Source organism: Somniosus microcephalus, chromosome 28, assembly GCF_052327205.1.
Source record: "Somniosus microcephalus isolate GS21.2 chromosome 28, FLI_Smic_1.0, whole genome shotgun sequence".
In the NCBI taxonomy this organism is placed as follows: domain Eukaryota; kingdom Metazoa; phylum Chordata; class Chondrichthyes; order Squaliformes; family Somniosidae; genus Somniosus; species Somniosus microcephalus.
Window position 1 is genome coordinate 30891162 of NC_141014.1, and position 21238 is coordinate 30912399.

The 21238-nt window shown below is 48.0% G+C and overlaps 1 protein-coding gene across 1 annotated transcript; it reads right to left on the minus strand.

Annotated features, from left to right (window-relative positions):
• Nucleotides 1–66: 66 nt before the first annotated feature.
• LOC147099497 (dual specificity protein phosphatase 8-like) lies at nucleotides 67–19208 on the minus strand. The gene is made up of 7 exons (XM_085969688.1): nucleotides 18988–19208; nucleotides 13143–13364; nucleotides 11871–12009; nucleotides 10166–10332; nucleotides 8226–8385; nucleotides 5898–6021; nucleotides 67–4793 (listed from the first exon to the last, which is right to left on the minus strand). The coding sequence occupies exons 2-7, from the start codon at nucleotides 13356–13358 to the stop codon at nucleotides 3878–3880; spliced, it is 1722 nt and encodes a 573-aa protein (XP_085825814.1). The 5' UTR covers nucleotides 13359–13364; nucleotides 18988–19208; the 3' UTR covers nucleotides 67–3877.
• Nucleotides 19209–21238: the final 2030 nt, after the last annotated feature.

Sequence of the window (21238 nt, forward strand, 5' to 3'; positions counted from 1 at the left end):
CGCCCACATCACATGAACGAATTTAAAAAAAAAAATACCCTGTGTGTCACCTGGGGGGAGGATGGTATAAAGGAATATCAAAACGACACAAATTCAGACAGGTTCACTTTATTTGAATAATCCTTAAATAGAAGTTTAAAAAAGATACTGGAGACCTTCAATGCCGAATACAAATTATCAACAAGAAACACATTCTCTACTGAGGGGATGAATCTCAGTGCTTTTTTTACTCTGGACTGAACGTTATCTGTGAAACATTCCTCCGGTGCAGAGTCTGAGCCCTAAGATACAGGAAACTCTCGATTTACTGGCACCTAAATTAACCGAAAATCTCTGTTAACCGGCAAAATTCAGGAGTAGGTTCAGGTAAGTTTTACTTCATATTAGTGGCCGTTCCTGGATCTGTGGCTGTGTAACCGGGGTTCCTGCACTTGTTGCTAAGCAACAGGGACGCTTGGTCTGTGGCCGGAGTTACTGCACCTGTTGCTAAGCAACAGGGAAGCCTGGATTTGTTGCTGTGTACGGAGCTCTCGTACCTTTTAAAACTATACCTCTCTGTAATCCGGACTTTTTGATAAACCGGCACCACGCCGGTCCCGTCGGTGCCGGATAATAAAGAGTTTCCTGTACGACCAGCGAAGTGGCTCTGGACTCTTTCTAAGCGAGAAACTGAGGCGAAAAGCCCTTGGAATGGGACCCCACCACCAAGGTTCGAAACAACTCGGAGAGATGACGGGAGAGATCCAGAAATAATGGGTGAGGTGACATCGGGTTTTAAAAGCCCGTCGACTCTAAGCGAAAAGGGAGTTTTGAGGGCGCGAAGAGTCCCACAGACATGAGGTTTTGGGAAGGAGTGAGAGGGTAGCAGATGGTGCGATGGGTCTCGGTTTTGACACAGTGGAGGGAGGAAGAGCAAAAAAGGAGGATTTGGAGAATAGGAGGAACAAGAGGAAAGTTGAGGGGAGCACTGACCACAGAATGTTGGTGATGAAAATGCCAATACTAATAAAGAATACCTCCCCTTTCATTATCGATGAATGTAGAGAAAAGACAACAAGGAAATAGCATCATATATTTCATTTTCTTTAACAGGAAGTAGGTTCATGGTTCCGGTTCTCATTCAAGTGTGTAAATCCAAAACACAAAGATTAACACACTAGTACAAAGCAAGAATGTCTTTAATCAACATTTAAGAAACCATGACAACAATCTTCATGCAAAAAAACCACACACAGGCCGGCTAACATGCTGCTCCAGAACATCATAGCATAGTATAAATGCAGGGTAAAGCTCACTCTACACTGGCCCATCAAGCAATCTCAGGCCAGGTACAGCAAGGGTTAGATGCAGAGTAAAGCTCCCTCTACACTGCACTACTCCTTCAGAAGAGTAACAGTGTGACGCTTCCATTTCCCATATCAGCCATCTTCTTAGTTCCCTGAGCAAGCCTGACATTATTTATTTGAGGGCACTTTAACAATGTGCGACTTTTATTATTCATTTTACTTAGCGAAAGATATTCATGCCTCTGGTCTAAGTTGGATTTAACTCCAGGTCCCAGAAGTGACAGCATAGGTTTCTAACCCCCCCCCCCCCCCCCCCACCCCCCGCGTACCTCCGCTAACCCTGGTCTTAATTTCAAGCCATGCTTACAGCTTTGATCTTCATTTTTTTTTGTACTGTGTCTGGTTTGGAGCAGGGCACAGTGCCATAGTACCACGTGTCATTACAGCTTAGGCACCCTCTTAGGCACTGTGCCAGCCATGGTGTCAGCCGCGGCTCATTGGGTAGCACTCTCGCCTCTGAATCAGAAGGTTTGTGGGTTCAAGTCCCCACTCCAGAGATTTGAGCACAAAATCTAGGCTGACACTCCTAGCGCATTACTGAGGGTGTGCTGCACTGTCGGAGGTGCCATCTTATGGATGAGACATTAAACAGAAGCTCAAGTGGACAGATGTTTGATGATTTATATTTAAAGATGTCAACTCACAAACACAAACAATGTGTGTAAAGAAGGAAATGTGTTATTTCCTCTTTTTCTGATGTAGTTTTAATACATTCTTCTCTCCTTTTTCTTCCTTCCTACCTTCAGATCCCCCACCCAGGATGGCAGGCTGCTGTGGGCCACCAGCATATCTCCTGGCTCTGAGGCATTCAATTTGACACCCTTGCTTTCAGCTACAAAGCTAAGTTAAGTTGACATGTCAGGTGAGGTTGGATAATTCTAACCAGAGCCCTTGGAGTGGGAGGCTGGTACACTCCACCAATAGAGCTACTGGGCCCCCTGAACAACACCCTACTGTTGGAGCTACCTGAGACTGGGGACCGAACACTAGAGGTACCAAGACCTCTAAATAAGAGTGCATCATCTAAAGCAATTGGTATTTGACCATCACTCTACACACTTATATCCTTATAAACCACGAGAAAACCCTTGTTATAAAAATCCAGCCCCATGAACTTTGATATAAGCCAACCCCTCTGACTGGGAGTCTAACATCTTACTGCAGCTGTTGGAACCGTCAAGTTGGAGGCCAGTGCTCCACTTGTTAAAGACCATATGGAGAGGCCACTTATACAGACACACCACCTAAACTCAGGCCCCACAATAAATAGTTCAGACTCGGACCTTCTATTTGGAGGCCATAATTTGTCTATCAAGAGCCCCTCCATTCAGTTGTGGTCTTCATTGCATTGAGTAGTTCTTTCTCTGCCTCAGCTCTATCCCAGTTACAGTGCTACATATATGAGTCTGGCTGCTCAAACCTCACCCTCTCAGTAGGAGAGTCAGTCCAAGGGCGATTTTCCTCTTCGGATGGTGATCCACTTCAGTCAGCCTAACCGCTACAGGAGAACTTAGACAAGATGGAGCCTGAGATCTAACCTAACACTAAATGCAAATAACGCCATCACTCTGAACTAACACACATTGTCCAGGGCTCCCTCAGTGATAGACAAACCAGATACATTCCCCCCTGTATAAAAACATAAGAAAGCATGAAAACGAGAAGAGGCCATTTGCCCCATCAAGCCTGTTCCCTCCAAAGACCACGTGCAATCTAACCTACTGTGGACATCAGCCACTTTATTTGATCTCTGGAGGGAACATACTGCAAAGCTTTCTTCCCAACCCTTCCCTCCACAACACACACACACACACACCCAGTAATCATCTAAAACTCAAGAATATCTATCCACTTCCACCGTTCACTTGTGACCATTCCACTTCCACACTTAACATTCCCATGGTCTTAGCAGTGCAGAAACCGTTGTGTTCCGTGCAGTATTCCTTGTGTCCACACATACACCTACAACCGACTGCAAGCCCCTCACTATTCATAAACCCGTAGCACCATGACCCGCGATAGAGCATGGACTAGTTGGCACTAGTGTCATCTTGGTTCTAGAAATAATTTTAGCTTTCCAACAAATTCGGTCCTAATTCCAATCTACTCTTTTGTTCCCAAATTTTAAGTTTTAATTTTGGGAGGGGGGGAAGATTAGAACGTCCAACCAGCGAAGTTCACGGACGAACTCTTAACGCACGTTCACTATATTCCTGTGTGCACTATTTTTACGTAGGTGTTCGCCTGTGTTTGAGTGTAACTGTGCACTGTTTCCACGGTGGTTTGATTAAAGAATGGCCTGAAGTCGGGGTGCGGCAATAAAAAGGCCTGAGCACTATGGCGGGGGTCTGAGGAACAAGTAACGAGCCTGCGGCCAACTGCAGAGAGCATTGCGGTCAAAGAGAGGAAAAAAAACAAGCTGAAAAGGTCAAAGGGCAGTCCTTTGGCCTATTTAATCCTCCCTCTTAAAAGGAAGCAGAATCCGATCTGAACAGATTAAGGGATGCATTTGTTCATTTTCATAATCAGGATTACGATTTCACCATGTTGTCAGTGTAGAGGCCCACGTTCCGCGTGACGTGACTGGCTTTGATGGACTTGCAGTCCGCGGGACCACTGTACGGGTGATCAAATCGAGATAATTCTGTTCTCTTTGCGTGTACCGTGATGAGGCAAGCGCTGTAATCGAGTAGCGGCGATGAGGGCTGCCTGGGAACGGGCAAGCTCAGCGTCAGTCCTGTGGTGGGACTATCCCGAACGCTGCCGGTTTTGTGAATCGTGCACGGTCCTTGACCCATCCCGGTGACGGGCGAAGCAACTATGAGGCGGCTGCATTTCTGCTGGGGCTTGAGTGTCCGCGGGGCTCCGGTGGACGAGGCGTCGTCCTTCCCCCGATCCTTCCTGGCATTGCCGAACAAGAGGGTGAACGGGTTGAAGGTGCCGGCCGCTAACTTGCTCCGGAGACCCAGCAGCTTCGGCACGGGACCCGTTTCCGTCGGCTGCGCGGCCTGGTAGCAGCCAAAGCGCGGGGCGGAGGAGTAGGCGGACTTCACGTCCAGCGAGAAGGAACGTTTCATGCAGTTGGTGCGCGACGTCCGCCCCGGTGAGAGGCGGAGGTCGCTAAGCCCGCGGCGCAAGTCTGCCAGCTCTGGTGGGCCCTTCTCTGTGCCGTTGCCGGTTCCTGTATCCAGGAGACCTGCGTCTTGTCCTGGGAAGTTTGGGGTGGAAAAATGAGAGATAAATATTCCTACATCTTCATCGGACTCTTCACGAGTCTCTGGCTGGTGGGTTCCTTCTTTCGTTGGGGCCTTCTCAGGGTGAAGGAGACTTTGCTTCAAGTAGGCCGAAGTCTGGATCCGTTGGATCTGAATGGTCTTCTCATACTCCACTAATTGACCCAGGAAGTTGAAATTTGGAGATATTGAAGGCCTCCGATCTTTCACAAACCTGATCGAGACAAACAATATTATTCTACACAAGACAATTACCAAAAAAAAAAGCATAAGAACCGCAGAACCAATTGGCCTCAGTGTTTAGGCCTACGAAAGGGGGAGAGGGGGGTGAAAGCAGCCAGGGCCCGTACTCCTGATCTTTATCCAGGGACCCCTGCTGGTTGGTGCAGCAGTCTGGATTTTGAGCCAGGCCGGGAGTAGGCTTGGCCGTGACATCCTCCACAGCCAAGCAGCCTGCGAACGTTCATTTTCACATGGGTGAGGCACTGAAGGTATGTGTGACCACACAACAGCACAAGTTAGCATCTTGAGGACCGAATGCCGAATGGGGAAAGGCACAGGATGTGGAGATGCCATTCAGCCCATCAAGCCTGCTCCTTAGGAACAGGAGGAGGCCATTCAGCCTCTTGGACCTGTTCCGCCATTCAGTTAGATCATGGCTGATCTGCACCTCAACTCCATTCACCCACCTTTGACCCTTGATACCCTTAGCTAACAAAAATCTATTGATCTCAGTCGTGAAAGCTTCAATTGACCCTCAGAATCCACAGTCTATTGGGGGAGAGAATTCCAGATTTCTACTATTCTTTTTGTGAAGAAGTGCTTCATAATTTCTCTGTCTTTCCATTTCTCTGTCTCCCTCTATCTGTTTCTCGAACTCTATATCCCCTCTATCTCTTTCTCTCATTCCTCTTCACTATGGGTCTCTCCATCTCTCTCTCTCCATTGTGTCTTTTCTCTGTGTCTCTCTGTTAATCTTATTTTCCTGTCAGGCTATCTGTGTCCCTGTTTCTCTCTTCCTCTTACATCTTCCTCTCTCCCCATCGCTCTCTCTCCATCCCTCTTGGTCACTCTCTCTTCCCTCCTCCTCCTCCTCTCCCTCTCTCTCCTCTGAATTGGTTTGGCGCAGTCTCAGCTTTTTTGCTTCAGCTGTTTCTCGGTTAACTTTTCCAGAGCAGATCTGATGCAGACTGGACTTGCTTCCCCACGCTCAACTCTCAGTGCCGAAGCCTTGTTCTCCTCTCTCCGAATCTACACCCGCGCCTGGCTGCTTCTCTCGTCCCTTTTTAGAATCCCCACAGAGCATGCTCCATCGTACCTGTACGCATCATCCAAAGAGAGATCCATTGTCCTCATGACGTAAGCTATAGCGATCGCTGCAGACCGCGAGATCCCTGCCAAGCAGTGAACCAAAACCCGACACTTCAACGACCGCACCGCGTCTGTGTAAAACAGAAAATAACAAGAAGATAATCAAGAACTCGCATTTATATACAGGAAACTTTCGATTAACCGGCCACTAAATAATCGGAATGCCCTATCCACCGGCAAAATTCAGGAGTCGGTTCAGATAACTTTTTTTACTTTTAGTTACTTTTTTTACTCATTTGTGGCTGTGCAAGCGTGTAGCTGAAGCTGTTGCTAAGCTACAGAGACACTTGCAAGTTGTGCCGATTGTTTTGAAGCAACAGGGTTTGTTGCTTTAGACGGAGCGCTGAGCTCCGTATCTTTTAACTATAGCGTTCGGTTATCCGGCATTGTTGATGGACCGGCACCAGCTCGGTCCCGTCCATGCCGGATACCAGAAAGTTTCCTGTAACAACATTTCAGATCTTCAGGACGTCCCAAAGTGGTTCATAGCCAATTAATTTCTTTTGAAGTGTAGTCACTGTTGTCATTTAGGGAAGCACAGCAGCCAATCTGCACACAGCAAGGTCCCATAAACAGCAATGAGATGAATGGCCAGACCGTCTGTTTTTCGTGGCGTTGGTTGAGGGTGGAATGTTGGCCGACACACTGGTATAACTCTCGACTCATCTTTGGAAAGCGCCGTGGGATATTTTCCATCCGCTAGACCACTGGGCGGAGCTGTAAAAACCTTTGACTGTATTGGTGTTTGTGGATCCTCTGATGACCTAGTTGGTTGAGAAGACTCCCTAGTGTAGTCCTGAGTCCTACAGACCAGACGGTCCCAGGTTTGATTTCCCAGTCTGATCCCAGCGGGGACAGCAACTGGAGCGCTAGAATTGGCTAGGGAGAGGGAACATTTCTGCCAGGGCTCAGCTCTGATCTCCTCCATCATTGAACAGACTGCTGACACTCATTGTCCAGGACCAGACATGAAGAACGGCCACTTGGGATGAAGTATGGGAGGGCAGCTAGGTGGTGACGTAAGAGAACTACTAGGCACTTGGTCTAAGCGTTAAACAAGGCTTTAATCAACTGTTTTACAACACGGAGGTCTAGTTGTGTCCTTCACTAGTTCCTGTTAAAGAATGTCCTGAGCAAGCTGGGCCCATGCCCGAGTATTTATACTCTCCCTGGACAGCGCCATCAGCAGGCCGCCCAGTATTATTTCACAAGTCATTTCCCATGAATGTCAAGATTCATGTCAGGTGGTATCCCAAGAAAGGTAAGCGCCTTGAGGGGAGGGAGGATGGGGCAGAACAAGAACAAGAACAATTTTCATTTATACATAGTAAAACATCCCAAGGCGCTTCACAGGAGCGTTATCAGACAAAACTTGACACCGAGTCGCCTAAGGAGATATTAGGGCAGGCGACCAAAAGCTTGGTCAAAGAGGTAGGTTTTAAGGAGCGTCTTAAAGGCGGAAAGAGAGGTAGAGAGGCGGAGAGGTTTAGGGAGGGAATTCCGGAGCTTAGGGCCTCGGCAGCTGAAGGCACGGTTGCCAATGGAGTGACGGAAATCGGGAATGCTCAAGAGGCCAGAATTGGAGGAGCGCAGATATCTCGGAGGGTTGTAGGGCTGGAGGAGGTTACAGAGATAGGGAGGGGGGACGAGGCCATGGAGGGATTTGAAAACAAGGATGAGAATTTTAAAATTGAGGCGTTGCTGGACCAGGAGCACAGGGGTAACGGATGAACGGGACTTGATGTGAGTTGGGATACGGGCAGCAGAGAACCGGAGAGAAAACTGTGGTTTAGAAACATAGAAGATAGGAGCAGGAGTAGGCCATTCGGCCCCTCGAGCCTGCTCCGCCATTTAATGAGATCATGGCTGATCATCCAAATTCAGTATCCTGTCCCTGCCTTCTCCCCATATCCCTTGATCCCTTTAGCCTCAAGAAATATATCCAACTCCTTCTTGAATATATTTAATGAATTGGCCTCAACTGCCTTGTGTGGCAGAGAATTCCACAGGTTCACCACTCTCTGGGTGAAGAAATTCCTCCTCATCTCAGTCCTAAATGGCTTACCCCTTATCCTTAGACTGTGACCCCTGGTTCTGGATTCCCCGACCATCGGGAACAGCCTTCCCGCATCTAGTCTGTCTAGTCCTGTTAGAATTTTATAAGTTTCAATGAGACTTTATGACATTCGCTGGGCCCAAGGTGGATTACTGAATGTACATGTCCCCTGTCTCTTAGTCTACATTGCACTCACTGATTGCGGTGACAGCTCCGTACCTATGAATTCCACAGACTTGTTCAGCCAAGGTAGGAGACTCTCACAGTAGCTGTCGTTGACCGGGATCCGCAAGAAATGGTTGTCGGGGATGAACGCAGGTTTCGGGCAGTTGCTGCTGACGTTCAGGATGTGCGTGATCTTGTTCTGCACCATCAAATCCTGCAAGAGAAAATTCCCGCAGCAGTCAAAAGCCGTCCCCCCGTCCCGCGCAACCTCCTTCCTCCCTGCACCAGCCCTGTGTTGAAATGAAGATTTATCTCCTGCTCCAACCCATTCTTTCCCAGGAGCTCAAAGCTGTCGAGCTCCTCAACTCTCTCAGTCTTACATTTCTCTCCAATCTACAGGCTTTTAAAACAAACAACTTGACCTCCTCTTTATCAAAAATATGAGAGACCATGGAATAGGAAGAGGTCAGTCAGGTCAGTTGAACTCATTCTTTCCAATGTCCCATGCACTGCTCCACTGTCATGGCCTCCACCTCAATCCAAAGACTCCTGGGGAAGCAGCTTTTTTTTAAATTCGTTTATGGGACGTGGGCATCACTGGCAAGGCCAGCATTTATTGCCCATCCCTAATTGCCCTCGAGAAGGTGGTGGTGAGCCACCTTCTTGAACTGCTGCAGTCCGTGTGGTGAAGGTACTCCCACAGTGCTGTTAGGGAGGGAGTTCCAGGATTTTGACCCAGCGACGATGAAGGATCGGCCGATATACTTCTAAGTCAGGATGGTGTGTGACTTGGGAGGTGGTGGTGTTCCCATGCACCTGCTGCCCTTGTCCTTCTAGGTGGAAGAGGTCGCAGGTTTGGGAGGTGCTGCCGAAAAAGCCTTGGCGAGTTGCTGCAGTGCATCTTGTAGATGGTACACACTCGAGCCACGGTGCGCCGGTGGTGGAGGGAGTGAATGTTTAAGGTGGTAGATGGGGTGCCAATCAAGCGGGCTGCTTTGTCCTGGATGGTGTCGAGCTTCTTGAGTGTTGTTGGAGCAGCACTCATCCAGGCAAGTGGAGAGTGTTCCATCACACTACTGACTTGTGCCTTGTAGATGGTGGAAAGGCTTTGGGGAGTCAGGAGGTGAGACACTCGCCGCAGAATACCCAGCCTCTGGCCTGCTCTTGTAGCCACAGTATTTATGTGGCTGGTACAGTTAAGTTTCTGGTCAATGGTGACCCCCAGGATGTTGATGGTGGGGGATTCAGCGATGGTAATGCCATTGAATGTCAAGGCATTCTAAAACCAGGTTGAGCAAGTTTTCCATCAACTATCCTCGTCATGTACTGAACAACATACAGTAAGTGTTCCGTGAATTATTTAATCATCTGTGCCTAAGTCTATCTTTATACCTTTCACTCCAGTTACTTGTCAGATAATCATTTAATCTCTTCTTAAAGCTCAATAACTCGGAGGGAAATCCATTCCACACATCAATGACTCTGCTGGAATGAGGTTTGAGGATCTTGAATGTCCTCCAGTCTCACAATCACAATTGAAGTTGCCTCTGCAATCCCCTGTGCAGTCCACTCCACTCCCCATCTTTAAAAGCCTCCTCGAAACCTATCGCCTTCCACAGACCCTGCATGATCTACCCTATTTATGGACTCTACTTAATCTCCTCAGGGAAGGTCCTCTGTAACTACTCCTTTAATCCCCAAACGCAATTAAACAAAACTCCAAAATCTCCATTATCCAGCTTCAAATCCCGTTCCCAACTGGAGCTAGGATTTCTCCAACTGATCTCCCACAGTAACGTCAGCAGACGATTGGCAGAATCCCTGGAGAAATGATACAGACGGCCGTTTTCACCCTTTCTCCGAGAATTCCACCAATCTTCTGCCGAAGTTCCGGGAGAGCCCCACTGAAGTTTTATTCCCAGACACTTTTTGAAGGGGAGTTTCTCCCGGTCTCACTTGTTAGCCCGTGTCCTCTAACTCTGCGCCATACAAACCTTATTTAGAACGTCATTCTGGGAGCCCAGGTAGAAGTACGGAAGGATCTGAGTGGGCCCCACATCGCACGTGGAGAGACAGGGCTGCGAGATGCTGTTAGGTAGGAAGCTGTATGGCATCCCTTCACACAAGCTCGGGAAGCAAGAGGAAAACTCCGCAAAGCCCCCTGTAAAAGAAAAGAAAGACTTGCATTTGTACAGTGCCTTTCACGACCTCAGGATGTCCCTCAGCGCTTTACAGCCAACGAAGTACTTTTGGAGTGTAGTCACTGTTGTAATGTCGGAAAAGCGGCAGCCAATTTGCACACAGCAAGCTCCCACAAACAGCAATGTGATAATGACCAGATCATCTGTTTTTGTGTCCACGGATGTTGCCTGACCTGCTGAGTTTTTCCAGCATTCTCTGTTGTTATCTGTTTTTGTTATGTTGGTTGAAGGATAAATATTGGCCAGGGCACCGGGGAGAACGCCCCTGCTCATCTTCGAAATAGTGCCATGGGATCTTTTACATCCACCTGAGAGAGCAGACAGGGCCTCGGTTTAACATCTCATCTGAAAGACGGCACCTCCGACAGTGCAGCACTCCCTCAGTACTGCACTGAGAGTGTCAGCCTAGGTTTTTTAAGCTCAAGTCTCTGGAGTGGGACTTGAACCCACAACCTGCTGACTCAGAGGCGAGAGTGCGGCCCACTGAGCCACTGATTATAGAGTTATAGGGAAGGCAGGGTGGAGCCAGAAGAGTAGGATAAGGGCATTGCTACTGTGAGAGTCACTGGATAAGCTCTTCAACAACACCCCCACCCCCCCCACCCCCATTAAAGCCAATACCTCCTAAATCCACAAACCAAGAGCCAAGATTACTTCGTAAACATCTGCCCCAAAGCAAAATGTTGCAGTTTCTACTATCCCACATTTTTCCCTCAGCTACCCCCCCCCCCAACTGCCTGTAGGTGTTGGACTCCTTGCTGGGATGCAGTTCAACGGGTACCATGTGTAAAAAGTCAGATCGCCAGGTGGTGAAGGAGAGAACACTGGAGCCTAGTCGTTAGTTACTTACAAGCCTTTAGTTACAGAGGCACACATCACACATTACATACTGTGCACCATGCATCCCCCCCCCCCCCATTCTTCTTGTTTCAGTCTGGACAGCAAGAGCCTGAAGGATATTCCACCATGTCGGGCATCACAGCCGAGCCCAATCCTGTCCTCAGTTGGTGTCCACACACTTTCCATCAGGGAGTCACTGGATAAAGATCAGGAGAGAGAAAATCCTGGCTGGCTTTTCTCCTCTAGCCCAAGAGCAGTGAGGGCAATTGGGGAAGCTTATCATAAAATGAACGTTAAGCGTTTATCATATTGGGGTGGCACTACAGTTGGGTTTAACTCCCCTGGGCTACATGGTGAAGGGAAAATTCAACCATCGTCCCCACCTCCCAATCATTATCCAGCAATCCCTGCTGGAAAATATGGGTGTTTAGACGTTGGGCTGTGAAGCCCCCCATGCCCAAATAGCCTGCCAATCCTCACCATCTGGGCTCACACCTGGAGAATGGCCAAGGTATTGTGGACATGACTGGCACTTTTGGACTTGCCGCCTAGTGAGAGCCAGCGCCTTCAGGGGAGGAAGAGAGAACAATTGAAGGGAGAGTAAAGACAGAACACAAATAGATAGTTTGTGACTTTCCCTTTAAATCATACGCTGTACCTTTAAGAAAATATACATTGCTGAACTGTTTCTCCAGTTGCCTCAGGAGGATGGAGATGATGTCGCTGGCCGGAGGAACCTGTGTCTCCTTCGTTTCTTGGTCGTACAGCACCAGTGCCTTAGCCTCTAGGTCCTCCATCTGAGGAATCATCAGAGACAATTAACAGGGCTCAAACTAAAGTTTTTTTCCATCATTTTTTTCATTCTTAACTTGCCCTGATTCCCTCTTTCCCAACTCAATCACTTGCGCCAGCCCTCTCCCAGTAGGATTGCCAACTCTGGCTGGCCGTATTCCTGGAGCTTTCATCACATGACCCACCTGCCTCCAACTGCCCCGTCCCCCACGCCCCCTGCCATTGGTCGGAAAGCGAACAGACTCTTCATCGCGCGATTGGATGTTTCTTGACTCTTGGTCAAGCAGCCTTTTCCCTCTGTCCAATATTTTTATAACTAATAAAACAACAGTGTTCAATGTAAATGGGGAAAAAAATACATTTTTTTAATGCCCCTCTGATTTCTCTCCAGAGTTGTTGGAGGCAGAGCGCAGGAGGAGATTATTCTTTAATTCCTGAAGACTCCAGGACAATCCTGGATTGGCAACCCTAACAATGACTTTACCGTGAATTGCACCCCACCCGTTTAAGCTCTTTCTCCGTGCATCAGAAAAAAGATTGGAAACGAAAGAGACAAAAGTCCCAAACACGCGACCTCTACTGCCTAGAAGGACAAAGGCAGCAGGCACCTGGGAACACCACCACCTCCAAGTTCCCCTCCAAGTCACACACACTAACGTAAGAAAACTACTAGGCGCTTGGCCTGAGTATTAAACAAGGCTTTAAGCAACTGTTCTTCAACATGGAGATCTGGTTGTGTCCTTCACTAGTTCCTGTTAAAGAATGTCCTGAGCAAGCTGGGCCCGTGCCCGAGTATTTATACTCTCCCTGGACAGCGCCACCAGCAGGCCGCCCAGTATTATTACATAAGTCATTTCTACATGAATGACAAGATTCATGTCACACACCATCCTGACTTGGAAATATATCGGCCGTTCCTTCACCGTCGCCGGGTGAAAATCCGGGAACTCCCTCCCTGACAGCGCCGCGGGAGCACCTTCACCACACGGACTGCGGCGGTTCAAGAAGGCGGCTCACCATCACCTTCTCAAGGGGCAATTAGGGATCAGCAATAAATGCCGGCCTTGCCAGCGATGCCCACATCCTGTGAACGAATAACGATTTTTTTAAAAAGGAGAGGGAAATGACCAGAACAAACCATTATTGTCGGGTTAGGCTGCAGGAGTTCAGGGAGTGACTCTCTATCATTTGTGATCTTCGAGGTGCAGATGTTGACTGCGGTGAGCACGTGCAGAATGCTGTAGTCAACAACAGGACGGCAGTCAAGGACCAGCACCTTCTCCTTCTGGCCCTGCAGCATGGCCGCCAGCCGATCGGCCTTGATGCATTTCACTGGCTTCTTGTCTCCTGCCATTAGATTCTGAAGAAGAAAAAAAAAAATCAAAGTTTTATTCATTCTTTAACCCCCTCTAATTGTCCCCTCATCCTCTCCTGAAGACCCTGACTCGTGCTGGGGTGCCGTTCTATTCATCATGTGTGAGTCTAGACAATTGAATCGTGGAACGATTACAGCACAGAAGGAGGCCATTCGGCCCCTCGAGCCCGTGCCGGCTCTCTGCAAGAGCACTTCAGCTAGTCCCCCCACCCCCTGCCCTTTCTCTGTAGCCCTGCAAAATTTTTTCCTACAGGTACTTATCCAACTCCCTTTTGAAAGCCACGACTGAGTCTGCCTCCAACACCCTTTCAGGCAGTGCATTCCAGATCCTAACCACTCGCTGCGTAAAAAAGTTTTTCCTCATGTCACCTTTGGTTCTTCTGCCAATCACCTTGAATCTGTGTCCTCTGGTTCTCGAACCTTCCGCCAATGGGAACGGTTTCTCTCTATCTACTCCGTCTAGACCCCCCACCCCATGATTTTGAATACAATAAGCGTTGGCAGGCTATTTGGCTGTGTGGGGCATCACCATCAAGGTCACTGCTGTCCCCGCTGGAGCACAGTGGCTGAGGCAGAGTCCCACCCACCACCGCTAACCAGCGGCCCCCCTTACTGGAAGGTGTGCATACCTGTCCGCTGCAGTTAAGTGGCTGGGACAGGCTGTGCAGTGGCCTCGTGTGTGCCCTTCTTCCCGTCTGGCTTTTTGGGTCGCGGCTCAGGTGCAGTCGACAAACTAACCATTCTTCTGCATTTTTAACGTAAACTCTCCTCTTGAAGATTCGGCGACTCTCCTGCGGGAGCTACTCCGCGTAGGTAGCCAGTCAGGTTGTCATGTCGTTGCCTAGGGAACAAAGCCAGCTGGGAGGGTGACACAGCTGGCTCTTGATAGGCAGCCCAATATTACATCTGGGACGTTGCTAACACCGGCATTTCTCAGAGGGAATCCCAACACAAACCTCCCTTGTGGCTATCTCAAGGTGACATTAAAGTGGAGCGAAGGGACTCACTCCCATGTTATTTTGGCCTCCCCCTTTGAGAATCGTAAGTGCTGACAACACTGGAGGAGCATTGCTGTTCCAGTGGATGTGGAACACTCCCGTACCCTGTGCTGGGCCTCCCGAACGGGCACTGGTCTATGATTAGCCGTGGCTCAGTGGGCCGCACCCTCACGCCTCTGAGTCAGAAGGTCGTGGGTTCATAGACCCCCACTCCAGAGACTTGAGCACAAAATCTAGGCCGACAGTCCCCAGTGCAGTGCTGAGGGGGCCGCCGCACTGTCGGACGTGCCGTCTTTTGGGATGAGACGTTAAACCGAGGCTCCGTCTGCCCTGTCAGATAGGCATAAAAGATCCAATGGAATGGCACCATTTCAAAGAAGAGCAGGGGAGTTACCCCCGGTGACCAACATCACAGAAACAGATTATCTGGTCATTATCACATTGCTGTTTGTGGGAGCTTGCTGTGTGTATTTTGGCTGCCGCGTTTCCTACATTACAACAGTGACTGCACGTCAAAAAGTACTTCACAAAAAAGTAGACACAAAAGGCATCAAGGGGTACGGGGAAAGAGCGGGAATATAGTATTGAGATAGAGGATCAGCCATGATCATATTGAATGGCGGAGTAGGCTCGAAGGGCCGAATGGCTGACTCCTGCTCCTATTTTTCTATGTTTCTATGTTTCATTGGCTGTAAAGCGCTTTGGGAAATCCTGAGGTCGTGAAAGGCGCTATAGAAATGCAAGTCTATTTTTTAATTGTTTGGGAGACTGGATTGGTGAATTGGGCTGGACGTTGGCCTTTCATCTCTGGGTTCAATTTCAGCCCAGGGTGCCAGGATGTCGGTCGCTGACTGAAGCCTCGTCCTACGTGGATGAAGTTCGGTCAGTCTCTATCCAATTCCCAGTGGGCATGGACCCACAGCGGCAGACTGGCGTTAATTTGGCACTGATTGCCCATCTCGCCCAGAGAATGGCCAGTGTGGGGAATGGGAAAAATGTCACACTGGGGCAGTAGGGGAGTTTTTCTGCATTGGGACTGAGGCACATTGGGGCAGAGTAGAGGGAGCTTTATGCTGTGTCTAACTGTGGGCCTGAGAGGGCAAGCGTTCCATTCCCCAACACTCACCTTGATGAGCATAAAAGAACCTTTGGGGCGGTAACTTCGCCAGTTTTTAGCGCCCCTAAAAAAAGTTTGCGCCACCGCGCCGTAAATTGAGTGGTAGCGCCCCAAGCAGGAGGTTCAATATTGCAGCGCTACGTGCAACAGCGCCACGCGCGTTGGCACGTAGCGCCGCGGGATTACAGGCCTCCCGCCCATGATTAAAGGGGAGGGGCCTAGCGCAGTGCGCACCGGGGCCCTGCTGGACCACCGGGGAGCAAGGGGGCACCGGCAAAAGAGCCAATCGCAGCCGGCACCCCGCATGAAGAAGCGGGAGGGGGCAGGTGCTGGCAGGCGGCCCAAAATAAATGGCCGCCCGGCACCTGCCCTTCCATTTGCATCGCCGCGGCCGCAGAAACACCACCCTGACCCTGTTGGACATATCATCCGGTGGTAGGCCAGGGGGCGCGAGCCAAGTTTGCGGCCAGGGTGCGAGCTGGGCACTGCGCACGGTGATAACGTCATATATATACGCCCGCCTGTGTGTTATTCTGTGTATAATACATTCCAGCCTGTGTGTTATTCTGTGTATAATATACTCCAGCCTGTGTGTTATTCTGTGTATAATATACTCCAGCCTGTGTGTTATTCTGTGTATAATATACTCCAGCCTGTGTGTTATTCTGTGTATAATATACTCCAACCTGTGTGTTATTCTGTGTATAATATACACCAGCCTGTGTGTTATTCTGTGTATAATACATTCCAGCCTGTGTGTTATTCTGTGTATAATATACTCCAGCCTGTGTGTTATTCTGTGTATAATATACTCCAGCCTATGTGTTATTCTGTATATAATATATACTCCAACCTGTGTGTTATTCTGTGTGTAATATACTCCAGCCTGTGTGTTATTCTGTGTATAATATACCCCAGCCTGTGTGTTATTCTGTGTGTAATATACTCCAGCCTGTGTGTTATTCTGTGTATAATATACCCCAGCCTGTGTGTTATTCTGTGTATAATATACACCAGCCTGTGTGTTATTCTGTGTATAATATACTGCAGCCTGTGTGTTATTCTGTGTATAATATACTCCAGCCTGTGTGTTATTCTGTGTATAATATACTCCAGCCTGTGTGTTATTCTGTGTATAATATACTCCAGCCTGTGTGTTATTCTGTATATAATATACTCCAGCCTGTGTGTTATTCTGTGTATAATATACACCAGCCTGTGTGTTATTCTGTGTATAATATACTCCAGCCTGTGTGTTATTCTGTATATAATATACTCCAGCCTGTGTATTATTCTGTGTATAATATACTCCAACCTGTGTATTATTCTGTATATAATATACTCCAGCCTGTGTGTTATTCTGTATATAATATACTCCAGCCTGTGTTATTCTGTGCATAATATACTGCAGCCTGTGTGTTATTCTGTGTATAATATACTCCAGCCTGTGTGTTATTCTGTGTATAATATACTCCAGCCTGTGTTATTCTGTATATAATATACTCCAACCTGTGTGTTATTCTGTGTATAATATACTCCAGCCTGTGTGTTATTCTGTATATAATATACTCCAGCCTGTGTGTTATTCTGTATATAATATACCCCAGCCTGTGTGTTATTCTGTATATAATATACTCCAGCCTGTGTGTTATTCTGTGTATAATATACTGCAGCCTGTGTGTTATTCTGTGTATAATATACTCCAGCCTGTGTGTTATTCTGTGTATAATATACTGCAGCCTGTGTGTTATTCTGTGTATAATATACTCCAGCCTGTGTGTTATCCTATGGGAATGATTATGCCTGGGCTGGATCGTGTTATCCTCCAGGAATGGGGTTCTGGCTCTCTACCTATGATGCCTCTCTGCTGCCTGCCTCCCACTATACTCCTCAGAGAACTGCATTCTCCTGATGCCTATTTCTGTCCAGAATAAACATTTAAAAAATATTTATTTTATCTAAATCTAGCGATTTTGAATAGGAGGCAGGGCTGGATTTTTACAAAATCAGAAAATTTCGCACAGAACGAGGCCATTCGGCCCATCGTGCCTGTGCAGGTGCTAGTTTCACATCAAAATTGTCTACCTTAATTACATTTCCCTCCTCTGTCTCCACACCTTTAAAAAAAATTCCCCTCCGTGTTTCTCTACTTTTCTCTTAAATGCTGTGATTGATGGCTTCAATGGCCCCTTGTGGGTCACCTGTTCCATATTTATAAAACGAAAGCATTTATATAGCGCTTTTCACGACCTCAGGACGTCCCAAAGCACTTTACAGCCAATGAAGTACTTGTGAAGCGTAATCACTGTTGTAATGTAGGAAACGCGGCAGACAATTTGCGCACAGCAAGCTCCCACAAACAGCAATGTGACCAGATAATCTGTTTGGGTGATGTTGGTTGAGGGATAAACATTGGCCCCGGGACTCCAGGGGAGAACTCCCCCTGCTCTTCTTCGAAATACTGCCATGGGATAGTCCACCTGAGAGGGCAGACGCCTCATCCGAAAGACGGCACCTCCGACAGTGCAGCGCTCCCTCAGCGCTGCACCAAAGTGTCAGCTTGGATTATGTGTTCAGGTCTCTGGAGTGCGATAATAATTCGTTGCATGAAAACATTTCCAACCTCCCCCTTTGTGCTTACAGTACTAATCCTAAATTTCTGTGGCCTCGTTACCCATTCGCCATTCACCTTCTCAAACCCCTTGCGCGAGTTTGAACACTTCTATTACATTCCCCGTTGACCTGCCCTACAATGAATGTAGCCCTTGTTTTTTTTCCAAATCTGGCATCTTAACTATAAATCCTCCTGTCCCTGTTAGCATCCCAGACAATCTGTGTTGTACCTTTTCCACATCCTTTGCACAGTAGGATCCTCAATTCTGCTGTGGCGTGACCAATATCTTGCACAGACACATCATGCTATTGTATTCAGTGACCCCCAATAAATAAAAGCCAGAATCCCACTACTTGTTAATCGCTCGTTCCACCTACAGTCCGAATTTAAACCATTTAGAAAGAAGAAAAAAATCCGTATTTCCTGGATCCTGGAGAACAATCTCACAGCAAGACTTTCTAAAATCCAGCTCTCACCTATAGCCCCCAAGGCACCTGAGAGATGTATAGGTAAATTACCTCGAATCGAGTAAATATTTAAAACACAGTTGATTTCACACAAAAACCAATATACTTAAGTTTGATGATTTATGACTGATTTTTTTTTAAAGTTGCCATGACAATAGATAATGCATGCCATATTAAAATCAGCTGATGGCAGAATCCCTGCAAAATGCGTGCCTTCTTGTGACTGACAGGATTTGCTTACAGCCCACACAGTTTGCAAGAAATGCCCTGATATTATTTTTTTTTTGCCTCGGGTCACAAGAACTCGGATCAAAACAAACGGAACCCCATTATTTTTTTTTACACACATGTGTCATGACAACACATGCAATTTTTTGTTGTTGTTGGTAACCTTTCGAAAAGATAAACTCACCTGTGTGTGTGTGTGTGGTTTTTTTCCTCCCCTCTGTCGTTGCTGGGTTTGATACAGCAATCTTCTTGTCGGCGGATCAGCTGCTTTGATGTGTGTCCCCACTGGTGTTTGCAGGTGAGAGCGAGTCTCTGCACTGTGTATGCAGGATGCAATCTCACACACACACACTCTCTGTCTCTCTGTGTCTCTCTGTAACTCACACTAGCGTGAAACAGCCTGTAACTCCCCCCCCCCCCCCTCCCCTCTCTCTCTCTCCTCAACCCAATGAGGTAATGCGGTTAAAAATAGCCCAGGTACAGCAAATATGTCATCTCCGACCAATCGCAGGCTTGTGTTGTTTCTTTCTCTCTCACTGATGTCAGGGTTTTTTTTCTCTCTGTGTCGAATCCTCCTCTCTCTGGGATATCCACAGAGACAGAGATTTAAAACACAATCCATCCGAAGGGCAGATAGATGGTCAGAAAAAAATCCTTCAATGAATCCATCTCACACATTTCTCTGTACCATTTACTTATAATGCCAATGTTTCTGCGGGCTGATCTATTTTTCAATCGCTTCATTGAATTATAAAAGGTTGCATCTATTTCTCAAAAGGGAATTGGACAAATACTTGAAGGAGACAAAATTGCAGGGATCTGGGGAAAGAGCAGGGGAGTGGGACTGACTGGGTTGCTCTTCGAAAGAGCCGGCGCAGATTCGATGGGCTGAATGGCCTCCTTCTGTGCTGTACTATTCTGCGGTTCTATGATTCTATTGTCCCCGTTTGCAACTTGTCTGTCGTTTAAATAGTGATCACGTGCCCTTTCTATCGCGCCTTTCACGGTCCCCGGACGTCCCAAAGCGCTTTACAGCCAATGAAGTACTTCTGAAGTGTGGTCGCTGTTGTAATGTGGGAAACGCGGCAGCCAATTTGCACACAGCAAGCTCCCACAAACAGCAACGTGATAATGACCGGATAATCTGTTTTGGTGATGCTGATTGAGGGATAAATATTGGCCCAGGACACCGGGGAGAACTCCCCTGCTCTTCTTCGAAATAGTGGCCGTGGGATCTTTTACGTCCACCCGAGAGAGCAGACGGGGCCTCGGTTTAACATCTCATCTGAAAGACGACCCCTCCGACACTGCAGCACTCCCTCGGTACTGAAAGAAAGAAAGACTTGCATTTATATAGCGCTTTCACGACCACCGGACGTCTCAAAGTGCTTTACAGTCAATGAAGTACTTTTGCAGTGGAGTCACTGTTGTAATGTGGGAAACGTGGCAGCCAATTTGCGCACAGCAAGATCCCACAAACAGCAATGTGATAATGACCGGATACTGCCCCTCCGACAGTGCGGCGCTCCCTCAGTACTGCACTGGAGTGTCGGCCTAGATTTTGTACTCAAGTCTCTGGAGTGGGGATTTCAAAAGCCCTTCATTGGCTGTGAGGCATGGTGGGGGTTGTGAAAGGCGCTATATAAACGCACCTTATCTCTTCCTCATTGTCAAAAAGCATTAGGAAATGACTGGCTTTCTTTTTGTTTTCCATTCTTTTGACATCTGAAATACGACGTGTAAAATTAGCAGAACTACGGGGGAAAGAGCAGCGGGTGTGGGCCTAATTGGATAACTCTTTCAAAGAGCCGGCACAGGCATGATGGGCCGAATGGCCTCCCTCCTGTGCTGTATGAATCTGCGACCTTCGCCTGGCTCTGGGCCTACGAGGTGTCATCGGCTCACCTTGACCTCGCCTATCGTCAGTTTTGAGGCTGGACCCGAGTTCCAGCAGCCCCTCCAGTACGGGGGTGGGGTGGGAGGGGTGCAGGACGGGGGGGGGGTTGAGGGGTGTCTGATTCTGTCCTCGCCAGATGTCTGCACGTTGTTCGATGTCAGTTGGAGCATCACAGGGCAAATTAAGACCGAGAGCTCGGGGGTAACTTGTAACCTAACCTGCCCCGCTCGTTGAAACATAGAAACATAGAAAAACAGGAGCAGGAGTCGGCCATTTGGCCCTTCGAGCCTGCTCCGCCATTCAATATGATCATGGCTGATCCTCTATCTCAATACCATATTCCTGCTCTCCCCCCATACCCCTTGATGCCTTTTGTGTCTAGAAATCTATCTATCTCCTTCTTAAATATATTCAGTGACTTGGCCTCCACAGCCCTCTGTGGTAGAGAATTCCACAGGTTCACCACCCTCTGAGTGAAGAAATTTCTCCTCATCTCAGTCCTAAATGTCCTACCCCGTATCCTGAGACTGTGACCCCT

Bases quoted from the DNA above. Each gene is read 5' to 3' on its own strand.
- LOC147099497 (XM_085969688.1), bottom strand. From the start codon at position 13,358: ATGGCAGGAGACAAGAAGCCAGTGAAATGCATCAAGGCCGATCGGCTG. The intron at 12,010-13,142 runs GTTTGTTCTGGT...ATGATTCCTCAG, and splicing joins AGCCTAACCCGACAATAATG to ATGGAGGACCTAGAGGCTAA. The intron at 6,022-8,225 runs GTACGGAGCTGT...TGTTTTACACAG, and splicing joins CAAGTCTGTGGAATTCATAG to ACGCGGTGCGGTCGTTGAAG.